This window comes from Ovis aries, chromosome 16 (assembly GCF_016772045.2).
Source record: "Ovis aries strain OAR_USU_Benz2616 breed Rambouillet chromosome 16, ARS-UI_Ramb_v3.0, whole genome shotgun sequence".
Taxonomy (NCBI): domain Eukaryota; kingdom Metazoa; phylum Chordata; class Mammalia; order Artiodactyla; family Bovidae; genus Ovis; species Ovis aries.
In genome coordinates, this window is record NC_056069.1 from 27,859,483 (window position 1) to 27,876,218 (window position 16,736).

The 16,736-nt window shown below is 46.2% G+C and overlaps 1 protein-coding gene across 1 annotated transcript; it reads right to left on the bottom strand.

Moving 5' to 3' along the window:
• Nucleotides 1-3,363: 3,363 nt before the first annotated feature.
• On the bottom strand, nucleotides 3,364-14,341 carry ISL1 (ISL LIM homeobox 1). Its single transcript, XM_004017002.6, has 6 exons — nucleotides 14,039-14,341; nucleotides 13,028-13,217; nucleotides 10,065-10,324; nucleotides 8,028-8,314; nucleotides 6,628-6,795; nucleotides 3,364-4,616 (listed from the first exon to the last, which is right to left on the bottom strand). The coding sequence occupies exons 1-6, from the start codon at nucleotides 14,064-14,066 to the stop codon at nucleotides 4,500-4,502; spliced, it is 1,050 nt and encodes a 349-aa protein (XP_004017051.2). The 5' UTR covers nucleotides 14,067-14,341; the 3' UTR covers nucleotides 3,364-4,499.
• Nucleotides 14,342-16,736: the final 2,395 nt, after the last annotated feature.

Consider the following 16,736-nt stretch of genomic DNA (forward strand, 5'->3'; position numbering starts at 1 on the left):
AGAAAAGATCAGTAAACAGAATCGGCTGCCAGCGCCCTGAATTAACTACTTGCATTTTACTTTAAAAACACCAACTCACACTGTACAAGTTAATTGTTTTTATTTTAAATAGTTAATGAGAATTCAGGATTTGGAGTCATTTTTGAAAGTAACACTTTAAAGACAAAAAAAAAAAAAAAAAAAATCCTCTCTCCCTTTCTCCCAGTGCCCACAAAGAAAATTTGACTTGCCATGTTGTGACATAATCTTTAAATTGTTGATTAGCAATGAGGAAGTAAATAGTGTTTAATGAATAGAACCCAAGCATAATTTGGATTATAAATCTCCTTTACAAAAGTGGACTAAACTGAACTTTACAGATAAGAAAATAAGTACTTTCTGCTCAGATAGTTTACTTGTATTAGGGGTGAGGTTAGACCCAAACTGGCTGTGTTTCATCCAAACTTAGCTCTTCTGGTGGTTTGGACCTAGTTTTACTATTTTCCCCTCTTTTCTGAGAAAAAGGAAAAGGGAAATATCCACATGGGACTTTTAAAAGAGATTTCAGTAAGACTGGTTTTAAGGATTAAAAATTCAAGGTGCTAGAAAAATATCAAGTAGTTTGAGGTACCTTAAAAAGCACATTGTGTCTTTTAGTCAAAAGGTAAGACAGACCAGAAAGGAAGTCAATAGATGAGTTTAACAACTTGATCAGAGTGAAGAGCAGCAGGCCATCACAAAATCTTGACTTCCAAAAAGGTTGTGAATTGGGAAATGGGTACACACACCCACACAGAATCTCAAATAACCGAAAGTGTTATTTCAACCTAGACAAAAACATCTCTTCAAGTATGGTTCTAACTTGAGAGGACCTTCTTTCTAAATGGTAAGAAAACCCAGGTCCATCTGATGCAAGGAAGAGACAGATATAGTAAACTGTAATACAGGATGTTACTGCTCTGAAACAATAGGGAGAAAAAAAATCCAGTCGTTTTGAGTATAGATGTTGATATGGATTCCCTGATTTAAGGAGAGTGTCCTGGATGTTTATTGGTTGCATTCAATTTTAGCTTGCAGAAGCTGGAGGAAATGAGTCATAATGTCCAGAAGGAAGAATTCAGAGTAATAAGGGGAGGGAGGATCAAAGATAATGGCAAACAGGAGGAATTTCATTAGAAGAGCACCACTCAAAACTCAGTCTCCAGAGGTGTGCAGGGAAAAGGAGAGTATGTGCTGAAGATGGTTTGCAAACAAGAAGACATCTCAGCTACACATTTTAGAGAACATGCTGAGGAGTCTAGAAGGGAACACACCTTTCATATGAATAATACACGAACTGGAACACTATCGACCAGTCAATCCATTCTCAGCCAACAGGCAGCAAATATCTTGAATCTAGCAAGTGAAACAAAATCATTCAACACTTCCCTCACAAATTACTGTACTTAAATTCGAGCTGTGGACTTCAGAATAGACAGATATCTATACAGGAGATACAATAGTATCTCCCCTTATCCCCCACCCAACACACCTAATCTTGGAAATAAATGTCAGTATGAAAATCTATCACAAAGATGTGTGCCTCACTTAAGTACCTCCACTGCATTCAAATCCTAATTCCCCCGTCTCTAAGCCCTAAGGTTTTCAAGTGTCTATTAAAGGCTAGGCCTGGGGAAGAGGATTTAACAGTTTTCAAACCAGGGCCTGGGCAATGGATAACTTTGGGCTTCTGCCGCCAGATTTATGTTGTACCTGCCATCCTTGCACATATCCCAGGTATGCCGGTGAGGAAAAATTAAAATCGAAAAGACAGGTGAATAGAAACAGTGAATGGGAAGCTGAAAAAGTCCGGTTTGGTGCAAGAAACGAGAGGAGTGAGACAGGAAAGAAAAGAAAAAAAAATGGGGGGGGGGGGAAGCCTTTCTCGATCCCTGTGAGATAAGACATAACTCCTGTTTTTCTCAACAGATGACTACAAGCCATTATTACTGCCGGCCAAATTATTACCCCTCTGTCAAGAATTAGACACAACAATCAAAGTAATCAACGGGCATGTCTAATGCACTGTAGCATTTTCAATGCAAAGTTTGTTTTCTCTCTGCCCCCACGTTAGAGCCTGTAATTAACCAGTTATGTAGAACGAGGCCAAACAAAAGCCTAATTGAAGCTCGTTTCCCGACTTGCGGCAGGTTTGGAGCGGGTGAAAGCGACTTGAGAGGTGGGGAGCCGCGGGGCTCTTCCGTCTCCAGCCCGGCCTCTGCCCCAATCGCCAAGGGTCCGTAGGGGCACACGCCACGAGACACACGATGAGAGTACGTTAGCTTTCGTGTTTATTACGAGTTGTCAGATGTTTAAAAAGGCATTACACTCGCGCGTACAAATGCATCCCGTTTCTAAAGAGCCAGGATATCATGCTGGGGCGGAGGGAGCAGAGGGGACAGGGTGGACCCCCAAATCCTGGCTCTATACCCGCAAACGAACCGAGAAGCCTGCTGATTTCCAGCAAGGCCATTTCTCTGTCCCTGGGTTCTGCCTCTAGCACAGGAGCTGCGGCTCAATGCCAGCGGGAAAGGTGTGAGCGAGCACGTCCACGAAACTCAGACCGCCGACAGGGCGGTGGAGCACGCGACGCGGACCCCTGCCCATAAAAGGCAGTTCCCGACCGAGCCCCCGCAGCGCTTCTCCACCCTAACCCACCACCCTCCTAAGGTTTGGGGGACAGGAGTGGGGGGAGAGAGAAGGGGAGGGGGCGGGTAGAAAACCAGTTGGAAGCGGCGGTGGGAGGGAGAGGCAAGGAAAGACCCACGCTGGCTCGTCTGGGAATTGGTGAGAATACTCCCCTCTTTTGGCCTGGTCTTCTGCGCAAATAAAGCAGCATTTCTCTATCGGCTGACAGCCTCCACTGGTAAATAATGGTCATACTTCACTGGCTAGGCAGAAAGCCTCTCTTTTAGCGAGAGCTTATACTTGAAATATGGGTCATTTCAATAATCCCAAGCAGGCGACTTTGGTAGAAAGCACTCTAAGATAAAAATACTGACTCGATCAAAATCCTTTTAAAGCAGGACCTTCTTCCTATTTTCGGTGGGGTGGCATGGGATAGGATGGAGGGTAGGGCAGGAAGAGGAGGAAAGAATGGTGGGGAAAGGACTGAGGGTATTTTTAAAAAGCCAATAACATTATCACAGCTGAGAGTTAATAAGCTTCCGACCAGTTTTCCCCAACTATTGAAATGCAAATTTGCAAGCTCCACCTTAACTATTTGCAATAAAATATCACACCTATTGTATGTCAGTTCACCCCCATTCACATGCAGTCCTTAATTTCAGACATTTTAATGACTTAACTTGTAAACATATAAAAGAGGGACCCTGGATCATTGCATTTATTTATCTATGCCAAACATTTATTGGTGAAATAGTCCTGAAGATATAATTCTACATATGGCGCTTTCATTTCACATAATATTAAAAAAAAAAGACAAAACAAATAGAATCAGACATATAATTCAAAGACCACGGTACAACCTTTATCTTTTTCTTTTTTACTTCAGCAAACAAAAAATAATGTCAAATGACATGAAAAGTGGCAAGTCTTCCGACAATAAATAATAAATTACTTTATAATTTTTGCAATGCAAGAGCAAACAAAAAAAAAGTTTCCTTTTTTCCTCTTTATTTCCAGAGAGAGAGAAAACAGTCATTTTAACCAATAACTATACACATCTTTGGGGGAAAAGTTCTTGGACGGACACAAGTCAAACACAATCCCGAGACGCTTGTGGCAAAATAGAGGTAACCTTGTTGCAATGCTTTATAAGTTGGTTTTTAAATCTGAATTCAAAAACCTTTAAAGTCGCTTCAGACTTCTTGATAGAGGATGGATCTCAAAAAAAAAAAGAGGGGGGAGGGGCAAAAGGCAAAAAGAAATCAGCTACAGGACATGCTAGAGACCCAGGATTTCAATTAACCCCTTGTTAAAGTCAACTAAAAACATCGCAAACCAAGCAGCTCCACCTTCTTGAAAGAACTCTTTCAGCCAAAGAGGCCAGTTTCTCTTCCTGCTCATTTGCTGGAGCTCCTGTTTGGCAAGGCAATGACCAATATAGAAACAGCACCATTCAGAATAAGATGGACTAGAAAATCTCTATTTCTGCTTTTCTCTAGATGTGCAGTGAAATGAAAATGCTTTTTTTGAGATCCTTGAATATAAATCCTCTACGTTTCAAAAACGTCTTTTTTTTTTTTTTCTTTCAGTATTCCTAAGGTCATTGGATAGCGTTATGTTGGGTTTGGGTTTTGTTTGCTGTTTTAATTCTAGTAAAATCCCATGATTGTCTTCACAGTGTTGCTACCATATCACCTTGTCATTAAAACAGACTTCGTGCATTTCATGGAGCATTCATTTCTCGATTCAGTTTTCACTGACTGGGTCGTTAAATACTTTTGTTTCGGAGTTCAACATTATAATTTCCCACTTTCTCCAACAGGGAAAAAAAAATACGTCTGAATGAATGTTCCTCATGCCTCAATTGGACTGGCTACCATGCTGTTAGGTGTATCTGGGAGCTGAGAGGACATCGACGCCACTTCACTGCCAGTGGAATTAGAGCCCGGTCCTCCTTCTGAAAAATTAACCTGCACAGAAGGTTGAGATATGAATAAAGGAGGCTATGATCATATTCACAAAAGGATTATAAACTCGTCTTGTGTGTGTGTGTAGACAGATAGATATAGAGATATCCGCATACATAACTGAATTTTAACAGGCTTAAAGAAAACCTATAAGAAAAAAAAAATGAAAAGAAATCCTCTCACTTTCCCATCTTCCAAGAGATCTGTTTTAAATGAAACTGAATTCCCAACATTATGTTGCATTAAATTATTTAAGAACAAATGTGTTTCCCACTGTAAAATGGCATTGCAACTCTACCATGCACGCTGAAAATAAAATTATCCTGCCGGCTACATGTTGCCCTGGGAGCAGGCGAGTTCTCAGTCTCCAGGCATCAAAGCCTCTCTTCTCGAGTTGAAAAATCCATAACATAACGCTTAGATCCTGTGACGGGAGATTCAGAGAAGGCTCCAGAGAACAATGATTAACTCCTCAGAGAGTTCACAGCAGGGGCTTTCTTCCTTCTTGTTGGTCCTGCTGCCTTTTGGCCTCTTTTTCTCTTTCAATCAGGCTCTTCCTTCCGAGAGGAGACCCATATATTATAACGTCACCCACATTATAAATATCTGGCTCCTTCTCTTAAGTCCAAAGTATTGTGTTGCTGTTGTAAACCTTCTTCTCCACTCTGCTCTCAACATTCCCCACCCCCCGCCCCCCCCACTCTTTGGCTGCTCTCAGCTGACACTAAAGATTCAGAAGGTGCAAACACTTGGCTGCCCTGAAACCTCCCCTTACCTGCCTTCTATGATCCAAATAACTGGCAAGATTAGCGTGACATTAAAAATCAGCTCTTTTTCCCAATTCCAGGGTCTACTTTTCTTCCTACCTTATTGAACTTTCCCACTGTGACGGTCAAGGGACTTTTCAAATTTGCCTCCTTAAGACTGGCCCATTTGCAAACAGATACCTGGGCCAAACCCTTTTTAATGCACTGCCTGTGGTCCATCACCCAACTGTGGCCACAAAGAAAGAAAATGCCCTCCAGGTAAATGTGAGGGTAAAATACTAACCTCAATTCGAGCTTTATTTTCAAAGAAGGGAACAAGTTTTTATGATGGATCATGTTTTATAGAACAAGATTCTATAGGGCTGTTTATTATTTAAGAAAAAAAAAAGCCTTATGAACATGTCATATCACAAGGACATAACTTAATAATCTTAGTTATCTTTACCCTTAAGCCTTTTGTAGGTGAAAGGTGAGTTGATTTTCTCTTCTCTGGATGTGTAAAACATTAATGCTAAGAGAGGCTTTTCTATCTGATTGATAGAACTCTGGTTACTTTTGCTATACATGCCCCACAGAATATGACTGTGTATGCTATTTGAATTTATACCCTAAAAAAATGTTTAAGCAGTCCAACATTTTAGATTAAGATACAGTCCCAGAAAGGGATATAGTTACAAAAAGCATCAGTCATATCTCTGAATAACTAAACTCTTTATTGATACGTTTGAAAATTCCAACTATGGGTGCCCCCTAACCATTGATAATAAAATTGATTATGTATCACAACACTGATTATTATTATAATCACCTTGATTTAGGGCCTTAACAAGATCATTCTCTAGGAGCTGAGGAAGGAGTCTATTTACTAGCTGCTGATCAAAATGCCAAGGTGATCTCTAATGTCCCTTTTGACTCTGTAAGTTGGAGATGTATGATGCTGCAACCCAGTACACCCCTTCCCACATGTGTCGAGTAAGTTAGGTATCTTGAAGCTAATCCCTAAGAGCAGGCCTGATTGATAAAAAATTCAACATAAATGGTCAAATTACAAAGTCTCATAGAATAGACTCACAAGAGGCCTGTTTTCCTTGTATTCCTTCCTTCCATCAGGCCTCCCTTGGCTCTCCCCAACCCTAGGGCTAGAGTGGCCCCCTCCATACTCCCAGAATCTTTAATTGTGTGACAGTTTGATCAGAATCTCCTTTCTTTGGACATTCAGCCTCCCCACTCTGGGAGCTGACACTTACCAGTTGCTGAAAAGCCGGCTGATCGATGTCACTCTGCAAGGCGAAGTCACTGAGTACTTTCCAAGGCGGCTGGTAACTTTGCACCTCCACTGGGTTTGCCTGTAAGCCACCGTCATGTCTCTCCGGACTGGCAGCCACCATGGGAGTTCCTGTCATCCCTTGGATATTCTGTGAATAGGCACCCCCCAAACCCAACATGTTAATGAGCAAACTCCCTCCCTCCATTGTCTATGCAGGCTAAACAAATATACCCTGGTATTATCTTATCTATATAGTTGCCTTTATTGACTCAGTTAATCTGCTGCACCTATGGATATTAGCCAGGGTTCAGTTTAGTTTTATTATGTTTTGTTTTTCTGCTTCTGTGGGCTGAGCTATTAGCTATGCTTGAACCTTAGGAAGTGAAATGCTGTCTGAACTTTCTTCTTTCCCCTTACATTCAGTGGTCATCTCAGTTTCCCCTGTCTGCCTTCCCAAGCCACAGCATCTTAGCAGAAAGCTGGAGCAGCATGGGCCTCCCTTCAGCCTCTAGACATGGTGGTTTTCTGGGCAGTTTCAGTGAATCAGACTTTTGGTTAGATTTTCTCCAGGTAATTCTCTGGGAGCCAACCCCCACTTCTAAGCATTTGGGTCTGGCGGCTATTGTGCTGTTATGCACTAACCAACTTCGAAAGTGCCCTGGCCCAGGCTTGGCTGGTCTGCCACATTTAATGACAGCAGGTTTTATGGCATTTAAAAATAGGGCCTAAGCAGTAAAAAGGAAAAGCTTAAAAAACAAAAAAACAAAAAAACAACTCTTTAACTTAACCAGGAGGCCTGCCTGGTGGGTGCTGTCCTGGCCCAGGGATGCCAGGGGCCTGACATCTCTGGAGACCTGGGCTTGACCTGGAGCAGAGGGTGTCCTATTTTCACGGGTCACCTTGGGGACTTTCCTGGCCTGGGGGCTCTGCAGCAGGCCTCCCACCAAGGGGCGCCCAGAGTGACCCTGGATTAAATAGGAAAGCAAGGATTCCTCCCTTCCTCCCCTCGGGTGTCTGAGTAACTGATAACCAGAACTTTGGCAAACCAGCTCAAGGCCTCTCTGCCCACAGTGGGGACGACTGCCCTCCCGATTTGGGATGGGGCAGGGGTGCGAAACTGTAGGGCTCGAGAGCCCACCCATGTGGGCTGGGGGCGGGTGGGCCTCCAACCCGCAGGAGGGGCCTCCTGGAGCAGCTGGGGCCCTGGCGGGAGGGCCGGGGGGCGGTGGCCTCTCCCCGGGGTGCGGCTGGGAGTGAGGGGCCGCCAGGGCCAGCTCCTGCTCGGGAGCCGGAGGGAGAGAGCCGGCCCATCTGGGCAGACAGCACGCACGCCTCCTCCGCTTCCCCCTTGAGCCCCCTGCCCGGCCCAGAGCCACTCACAGTTTTATCATTCGGCTGCTGTTGCTGGAGCTGCTTCATCATGATGCTCCGCTTCTTATCCTTGCACCGTTTGTTCTGAAACCAGACCCGGATCACACGGGGACTGAGGCCGGTCATCTCCACCAGCTGCTCCTTCATGAGCGCATCGGGCCGGGGGTTGGCGGCGTAGCAGGTCCGCAAGGTGTGCAGCTGCTTCTCGTTCAGCACAGTCCGCACGCGGGTGGTCTTCTCCGGCTGCTTGTGGACGTGCGGCCGCAGGGCCGGCTGCCGGGCGGAGATGGGCTCGGCTGCGGGGCAAGGGGCGCGGTGAGCGCGGGCCGGGCCGCCCGCCTGCCCGCGCCGGTCCGGGAAAATGGGACAATGGCCAGCGCTTTGCGACCTCGACAGACAAAGCAGAGGCGGCAGAGGTGGGGGTGCGGGACGCAAAAGGGAGAATGAAATCTCGCTCTCTAATCTTAAGAGGTCAATGCTAAGTAGTCTGGACCCAAGAAAGCGGCCTCCGCCCCCGCTCGAGTCAACACGGCGGAGTTAGCAAAGGGGCGCATCTCTCAGGTTCTGTCCCCCGGCTCACAGCAAGGGTGGCATCGTTCTTCCTAGTTTCTCCTCCCTTCTCGCCTTTCCTAGTACGCAGATGGGGCCCAGGTTCCCCTCCCCCAACTCACAGGCCCTACAAGGGAAGGAAAGGCAGAACACCCAGTGACGAGACACACTACCCCCGTGGGATGTCCGCAACTAAGGCAGAGAAGAATTCTGCCGGAGAGCGTTGAACTTCAGTCCCCAGAGGGCAGTTATGTCAAGAGGATAAAGAAATTCGGTATTTCGGCCGTCTCTCCAGCTTCTGATCCTTCGTACTCTACCTGGATCTACTAAATCTACCTAGACGGTTCCCGATGCTATCTGCTCCCCAGAAAAGGAAAACCGAAACTCTTTACAGCTGCCCGGCCTCTAGAGAAAAGACAGTTGGGGCATGCTCCTGACCCCCTTCCAATACTCTACGTGTTCCACAACAGAGTCCAGGTTGCACTAACAGAAGTTGCCACCACTGGCTCTGCTCCCCTGCAAGCTAAGTCATAACCCCTCCCATCCCCCCGACAGAATTCTGCCAAAAAAGCAGAGCGGGAAGAGCTGTAGAGTTTTCACCACCAGGGTTCCCGGCGGATTGATACTTTTAAAAATACACCGGGATAGTTCCATTCAAGACCAGAAGGCAGATTTGGAAACATTGTCGGCCTTCTTACCTGTGGCCCCCACTCTGGGCCAACCAACCCTGTTCTATTTCTACTCTCCTTCCTGGGCCACGGGGCCCTCAGATCTGTATGTTACAAATCTTGCATTTTTCCGGGACCCCCGGGGTCAGGTCAACACCTATGAGGTCAACTCGGTGTCACGGCAACAGGCCCGAAGATGAAATTCTCACCAAATCAAGTAGAATGAACGGTTTAAAGAGGCAGGCTCCCTTTAAAAGTCAATTACTGCAGATTAGCTTGTTGACAGTTTTAAATGACGGCTCTGTGCGAAGGCTTGCAATTATTAAAACTGTATCTTTTTAGGTCCCCTGTCTCACAAAGGGATGAAGATACAGTTTAAAAATATTTTGGAGTGTGGGGCAGTTGGCAAGGAAAAGGAATTGAGGGGCTAACTTGACTCAAGCTTCCTTCATTGGGTTAAAGGAGGAAGCTCCAGGGACCCAGAGCTCCACCCCTTTAATTAGGCAGCCGCAGAGAATACCTGGAGGGAAGCAGAAGCCCGTTGTCAGAAAGCCACGGTTTGGAGGCCAAGGTGAACTAGAAGTACTGTTTGGGCGTGTGTATACATGCATGCACTAGCGGTGTAGATTCGCGGGCACCCACACAGACACACAGACGTGTAGTGTAGGTGTGCCAGGAGAGTCAAGGGAGACACTGAGTGCATGGGACCTGGCCGCAAAAAGAGGGAAGCACTGTGCAAACCGCACCCAGAACGCTCCGTCTAACTGGCAGCGGGCCTCGCCTGGCGCCGGCCTCCCCGAGGAGGGCCTCCCTCTGCTCCCAGGAGTACCTGCCATTTGCAGCGGCCGCGCCGGGTGCAAGGGGCTGAGCGGGTCGCCGGCGCCCAGGCTGGCCCTCTCCACCACGTCGTGGTCGGCGCGGCAGAAGAGCCCGTCCTCCCGCAGCGCGAACTCATCCCCGGGGATAAGCTGGCGGCTGCAGGCCACGCAGCGGAAACACTCGATGTGGTACACCTTGGAGCGCGCGCGCATCACGAAGTCGTTTTTGCTGAAGCCGATGCTGCACTTGGCGCATTTGATCCCATACAACCTGCTCGGGAGTGGGATGGGGAGCGGGCCGGGAAGGGAGGAAAGCAAAGAGAGAGAGGGAGTCACTTCAGGCGGGCGCTGTCCCGGGTCTAGGGTCGCTGGCGACCTCGGCCACAACGCCCTGAGACACTGAAATCAGCATTAGCAGGCAACCTGGGAACGGGAGGATGGAAACGATTAGATTTCTCTTTTCCCGCTCCGTTTCCCTTGCCTATGAACCTCTGTGTGTCGGTCTGTACCTCTTAGTTGAGAATGCCCAGTCCAAACTAGAGAGAAATGTTTGATGTGTTGGAAGCCTGGGCGGCTGCTCCAGCGACCAGTACCCGGGTGGCTCTTGCTGCTCTTGGCAGGAAGGAATCCCGGGGTGAATTCCGGGAGCCACTGGTCCCACATTTTCACCTTCCTATCCCCCAATTCCTGCTGTTAGAAACGTCTCTAAAACTGCAACCTGCATCCTCCTTTCAAAAAAAAAATGAGGTTGGGCAATGAGATTGTCACCCCACAGAACATACACAAATGCACAGGCATTAGAACAAAATGAAACCTCTGAGGGTTTCCAGAGTCCTTTCTGGATCAGGAGCCCACTGCTGTTTCCCCAGCTAAAGACTGTTTCCTCAGGCAACAATGTTACCAAAAAGTTTCCTCTCCATTCTTCCTCTTATTATTATTTTAATCTGCTTGGCTTCCTTCCATCAGTCGCTTAAGTATCTACCTCTATTTCTGTCTGTCTGAGAACCGTGACCTGCCAGAAAAATGAAAAGACCCACTTCTAAAGTCTTCCTTGCGGCTCACCTTTCCTTACCAACAGACAATCCTTGTAGGTTTCATCTAGAGGCCCTGCCCTGGCCCCCTCTCCGTATGTCACTAATAACCAGCGCGGGGGGCATTCCTACAAACAGAGAGAATGGAGGAGAGGCAAAGACCCACACAAAGAGGGGCAGTGAGGGGAACCTCGCTCCCCCAAGGGGAGAAAGGTTTTGGGAAATCTCAACAGTCTGTTCTCTTACAACTACAGGATTTCAAAGGGACACACACAGTTGCACGCAGGCAAGCGCGTGCGCGCACACACACACACAGTTCAAAGAGTGGAGAAGAAAAGGTAAAAGCAATTGGTTCCTTCCACAAGCATGTATTCAGAATTAGGCACATGCACATCTGAATACAGCTGAGCAAAACACGACCCCCACAGGAGCAGTGGCCCCCTCTCCAGAATCTGGAGCTCATACACCAATCAAGTAAACAATTGAAAACGGCTCATTTGTCAGAGGTTAGAAGGTAGATTCAAAAGTTTTCCTTCCCTCCGCCTACTCCATGTGAGATCTGCCATTTCATAGGATGAGGACTTTACCTTGCCTGTGACCAAACAATTGGGAAAATCCCTCCCCCTTCCTCCAGCTCCCCACTTCCCCTCTTTGCTCTCATTCTCCTCTCCCATCACCGAAGTATTAATAAACTTTTTCCCCCTGCACTGTTCACCTTTATCTACTAAAATTATGCTCTCCACTTCATGGTTTGAAAATAAAAAATACTGAACACCAAGTGAGCACGGGAAAAAAAAATCGTTAACTGCATACTTAAATCCTAACTAAACTTTAAGTTCTCAGCTCCATAAACTCTGTAACTTTCAAAGCTAATTACTTGTTAATAGCCACTAGACAACTTATTTTTAAAGATAATATTTTTATTATTCAATGTAATAATGAAGGTGTTATCTCTTCTGTTTTGTTCTTAAAACAATAATATTTTCTTTGGAAATTCTACTTCCTTCCTTAGGCAGAAAATAAAATTTCTGACATATGTATACACAAGTCTGAGAAAATTTGAGATTGGCAATGCATGAAGTTTAGATGCAGAATAAATTGAAAGAAAAAAACTCAGGACGTTCCTTATGTGATTTTATTCTTGTCAGTATGGGCAATTCGCTCATTTTATCAGTTAACCAGATTTTAATGTGAGAAAGGAAGCTGTTCAATTATCTAAATATAGCGATTGTTCATAGACAGATGATGGGCAATTTGATCTGCTCTGTCTAGTTCATCAGCTCAGATAAGATAAGAAGACAGTCAGATGTCACCAAAGGGTTAATATTTAAAAAGATTAAATCTCCGGGTGGTTTTAACAGAGAATATTTGGGTTGGTTTTTAAATTTTCCAAGCAAGGATCCCTTACCCAAAAATAAAGGGCAACACCTCTATTTGCTCTTGCAAAGTACACTTTTAAACATGTCTAGGTCAAACTTTTATTTTACCTATTGCATTGATGTCTTCAGAGAATCTGGAAGTTACTAATAAAATACTGAATTAAAATAAAAAGGAAAAACACTGTATGATAGAATAAAATCCAACCTTTTAAAAAAAGTTTAGAAACCCCAACTTATCCATCCTGAATTTTTAAAGTTTGTTTTGGAAAGGGGAGGGTAACAGGAAAATAATTTCAGCATCACAAATTCGAAGAGCAATTAAAGCTTCAAACCACATTATTTATGAAAACCACTATATTGAGTCTCATTTTTTTCCTCTGAAAAGTAAAATGAACAGCACAGTTTAATTTACGTATTACATTTTACAGGGGTAACTTCTTTCTGCACGCTAGTACCCATTAAGGCATACTCTGGCAAAAGACAAAGCCACACAAAATAATAAATAACGAATGGGGAGAGGAAGGGGACTCTCACAAAATGAAGTAAACGGTATAAATGGCGTACCTGATATAATCTCTTTTACAGTAGGTTTTCCCATCTCTAACAAAGCACGTACAGCTCTCGTCCAAATACTGATTACACTCCGCACATTTCAAACATGCCGCATGCCATTCCAAATCCGGAGAAACCCTCAGAATATACTGATCGTGAATTTGATTGCCGCAACCAACACACAGGGAAATCAGACGTTTTTCTGAAATGAAAATAAATACATGATTGACTAACCGTTTACTTCCTACAGAGATAAATACACTTTTAGTGTCGTTCTCTTATAGGGCGTACTCTGGGAGTTTTTTTTTTTTTTTAAGAGTATTGCACTTTGGGATGGTAATTGAAGTGTGCCATCAAAACCTTGACTCATTTTTAAAAGGAGGTGGAATATATATAAAATGCCGATTTGAATAGTCTGCATTTGCAAGCCTAGCACGCAATCAAACCCGTTCATTTTGTTATTTCTTTTCCCTCCCTCCTCCCTCTTTGCCATAATCATTGGGAAAGATTATGGATAAGTCAAGTCAAAGAAAAGGTTTTGACTAGAAGCGTTAAGTGAACGCAGGGATGTCTATATTTTCCATGAAGCACGCTCTTAAATAGCACATAGGACTGGATATTGTTAGCAAGAGCAGACATCAATACAGTTGTCACTCGTTCTCTTTTGCAAGTCTAATGCTAATTCACATCTCCGGGTATTGTACGTGCTGGCAGATCTTTGCAACAGAATAACCTTCTCGGAGAGCTCCGGAGTCCCAGGGAGAAAACCGCCGCTTAGCACCGGAAGGCTAAGGTTTTGGAGGACACGCAGGCGAATTCAAACACAAGGTACGATCAGTTTCCCGAAGATCGGAACCGACAGCAAGCATGCAGGCGTGGCGGCAACAAGAAAAAGCCACCTTCTCTCTCTCTCTCTCTCCAAGCAATGACTCCAACTCCAAAGAGCCCTTGGCACCCGTGCCTGAGAGAGACCCCCGCACAAGAACAGCACACCGAGCCCCACAAGGTAAAATCGCCTCTTACTTTTTGGTGGATCTCCCATGTCTCCCATATCTGTAACAGGGAGTAATGTCCACAGTGAAATGGTGGTTGTACAGTTGGTGAACAGCCCACAGAGAGGATGCTGGAGCTGTGGCTAAGTGGGAAACAGTGGCCCCTGGGGTTGCCAAGGCTGAGAGAGCCCGCTGCCCGGCTGCGCCGCGCCCTCGCTGATCCGGGAGTCCAATTTAAGCCGGCGGAGTTGGCGGAGCGGAGGCGCTGCGGCGGCGCGGACTCGGCGCGGCTCGGGCACCTCTCTTCCTTATCTCTTACTCAAACTTCTCTGCTCCAACTCAGCTCCATCGCCATTGGTCTGACGCAGCGCGCGGGGACGTCAGGCGAGCGCCGCGCCCATTGGCTGCGGGGCGCGCGGCGCAGCTGTTCTGATTATCATATTTCAGCCTCGCTGCCGCGGTGCGCCACTGACCGCTCGGCAAGCCCGCGGGAGAGGATTAGGGCTCCCGAGGCGACTCGCCCGGGGCTCAGACCGCTCTCCCCCGGTGCTCCGGCGGCCCTGGCTTTTGGTCTCCCGTCTCCTCCTTCCGCCCCGCCTTTCCCCTCGCTCCTAGCCGGCCGCGCCGCCAGCGCCCTCGCCTCCTGTCGCGCTGCTCCTCCGCCCTGCGCTCCTGGGGTCCCCGCAGTCCGGCTGGCCGCGTTGCGCGCGGGGCTCACTTTTCCGCCTCCGGTGGCGAGTGGCTGGTGGGTAGGTGTTCTAGATGACGAGGACCCTTCCGGACTTTAGGAGAAGGGCGACTTGGAGCAGGCCGCTTGGCTCGGTTTGGTCTCGCGCTTTGGCACACAGTTCCGGGCCCGGCCGGGCTTGGTTGCCAGGGCGGGTGAGTTCCCGAGTTGTCTGCGCGTGGAGCGCTGGGAGCTGCCTAGGGGAAGACGCCGGTCCTGGGATGAATGGACCCGGAGGAATTGTTCGCTGCTGCTTCCCCAGTACCCCGTAAACCCCTTAACTCAGATCTCCAGAAACGCGGGGTGGGGGTAAAGGGGCGCTTCTTACCTAAGCGGAGAATCAGGTTGGAAGTGCACAGGTATAACCAAGTTGACTCCGCGGATTTCTCTCTCTTTCGGACCCGCGGGGTCTGCTTTGCAGTTTAACTCTAGAACTAATCCGAAGCCTAAGTGCAAAGTGGTCTTCCAGTAGTTTAAAGTTTGCAAAGCTATTACGCCTATCCGATTTTTCTCTCTGCCGGTCTCCTGCCTTTTGTTTTTAAGCAACTGTGTGCAGTTAGCTGGTGGTGTGTAGATCATTGTAAGGACAAGTCTCCACGTCTCTAGAGATTTTAAAAATGCGTCAGTCTAAGGGCCTGAGTAGGGAGGGGTCTAACACAGAAGAACAGTGAAATACCTATTTCATTTCACCGGCTGTGTTTACCTTATCATTTTCTCTCGAGAAACAACCTGGAGAGAGAAGAATGGTTACTTCAACTCGCCGGTAACCCTCTTGAATAATTTCTTACATGTTCCATGATATCTCACTGTCTCCGCAAAACAAAGTCACAGGGAGGCCACGAAGAATCCCCCACCCCCCGTCCGCATCTCCAGAAGCTTCTAAACATTGATTCCTTATCTAGTGTGACTGCCAGTTTTATCTGAAAAGGTCCGCAAATGCACGCAGTAGTAGGTTTAATTTCGGTGTCTCATTGCCTTGAGAAAACCCGGTGTGTTAGGAAACTCCGTTCTTTGTATCATTGGTCAGATCTAGCCCTCGATAAGAGCTGTGAGCCCTCCGCCGGCCTGAGGGGCTCGGTTTACAGCAGTGTGCTCCAGAGCGCAGAGAAGCAAAGACGCTGAATTTCCTCGTGATATGGCTGGGGCTTTACCAAAAACATGCTTTTGTTTTCTCTCAAGGAAAATTTCTAACTGGATTTCATCCCTTCTATTTCTATTATAAGTTGTATCAGTGTGGGTGTGTGAAATCGAAAGTTAGATGTTGATTCATTTACCAGGTTGGGGGTGGGGGGCAGGATGTTTCTGTTTTTGGTTTTTACTCATAGTTTTCTAGTGTCTCCAGTATTATATGCGTGGAGTCTTTTGTCAGGCTGCTTTGGTAAAACTGATGCTGATAATGACAACATGAAGCAAATCGTCCCAGTATATGGGCATGTTTCCTGTACAGATAACCAAGTTGACACTAGTTTAGTTTAGTTTAGTTTTTAAAAGGCACTATATCCCCAGAAAGCAAATAGAGAATTTTAACCAATCATATTCCATCATGTCACCTTTATAACATGGATTTAAACAACGGAAGCTGCCAGAAGCCTGATGACTTACATTTGAGATCCAGAAAGCACCCTCACTATCCATCCTTCTTCAACCATACACACACACACACACACACACACACACACACACACACACACACAAATTAGTGCTGCTGATGATAGCAAGTCCAAAAAGAAAACCTTGGAGGAAAAGCTTTAGGAACTGACAATTTCATCATAATGAAGACGAGTGTTTCTCTTTCTTCAGCCCATACTGTTACTGTAAATGAGTAGTATTTTCTTAAGAAGTTCTTAAGCTGTTAGAGGTAAGAAGATCATAGAGAAGATACCCTCTGGCAAAGGGAGCAATCTGAGGAAACCCAGTAGTTATATTGCTCCACGATGGATGTACTCAGGAGGTCTGTGTGTTGCTAATACATTTTGCATTAAAATAAAAGAGGATAGCAGGC

What these genes read in the sequence shown, in the direction of transcription:
- ISL1 (XM_004017002.6), bottom strand. Translation starts at nt 14,066, where the DNA reads ATGGGAGACATGGGAGATCCACCAAAAA. An exon ending in CATGGGAGATCCACCAAAAA is followed by an intron (nt 13,218 to 14,038) that starts GTAAGAGGCGAT and finishes TTTTCATTTCAG; the next exon opens with AAAAACGTCTGATTTCCCTG. An exon ending in AGCCGGCTTTTCAGCAACTG is followed by an intron (nt 4,617 to 6,627) that starts GTAAGTGTCAGC and finishes CCTTCTGTGCAG; the next exon opens with GTTAATTTTTCAGAAGGAGG.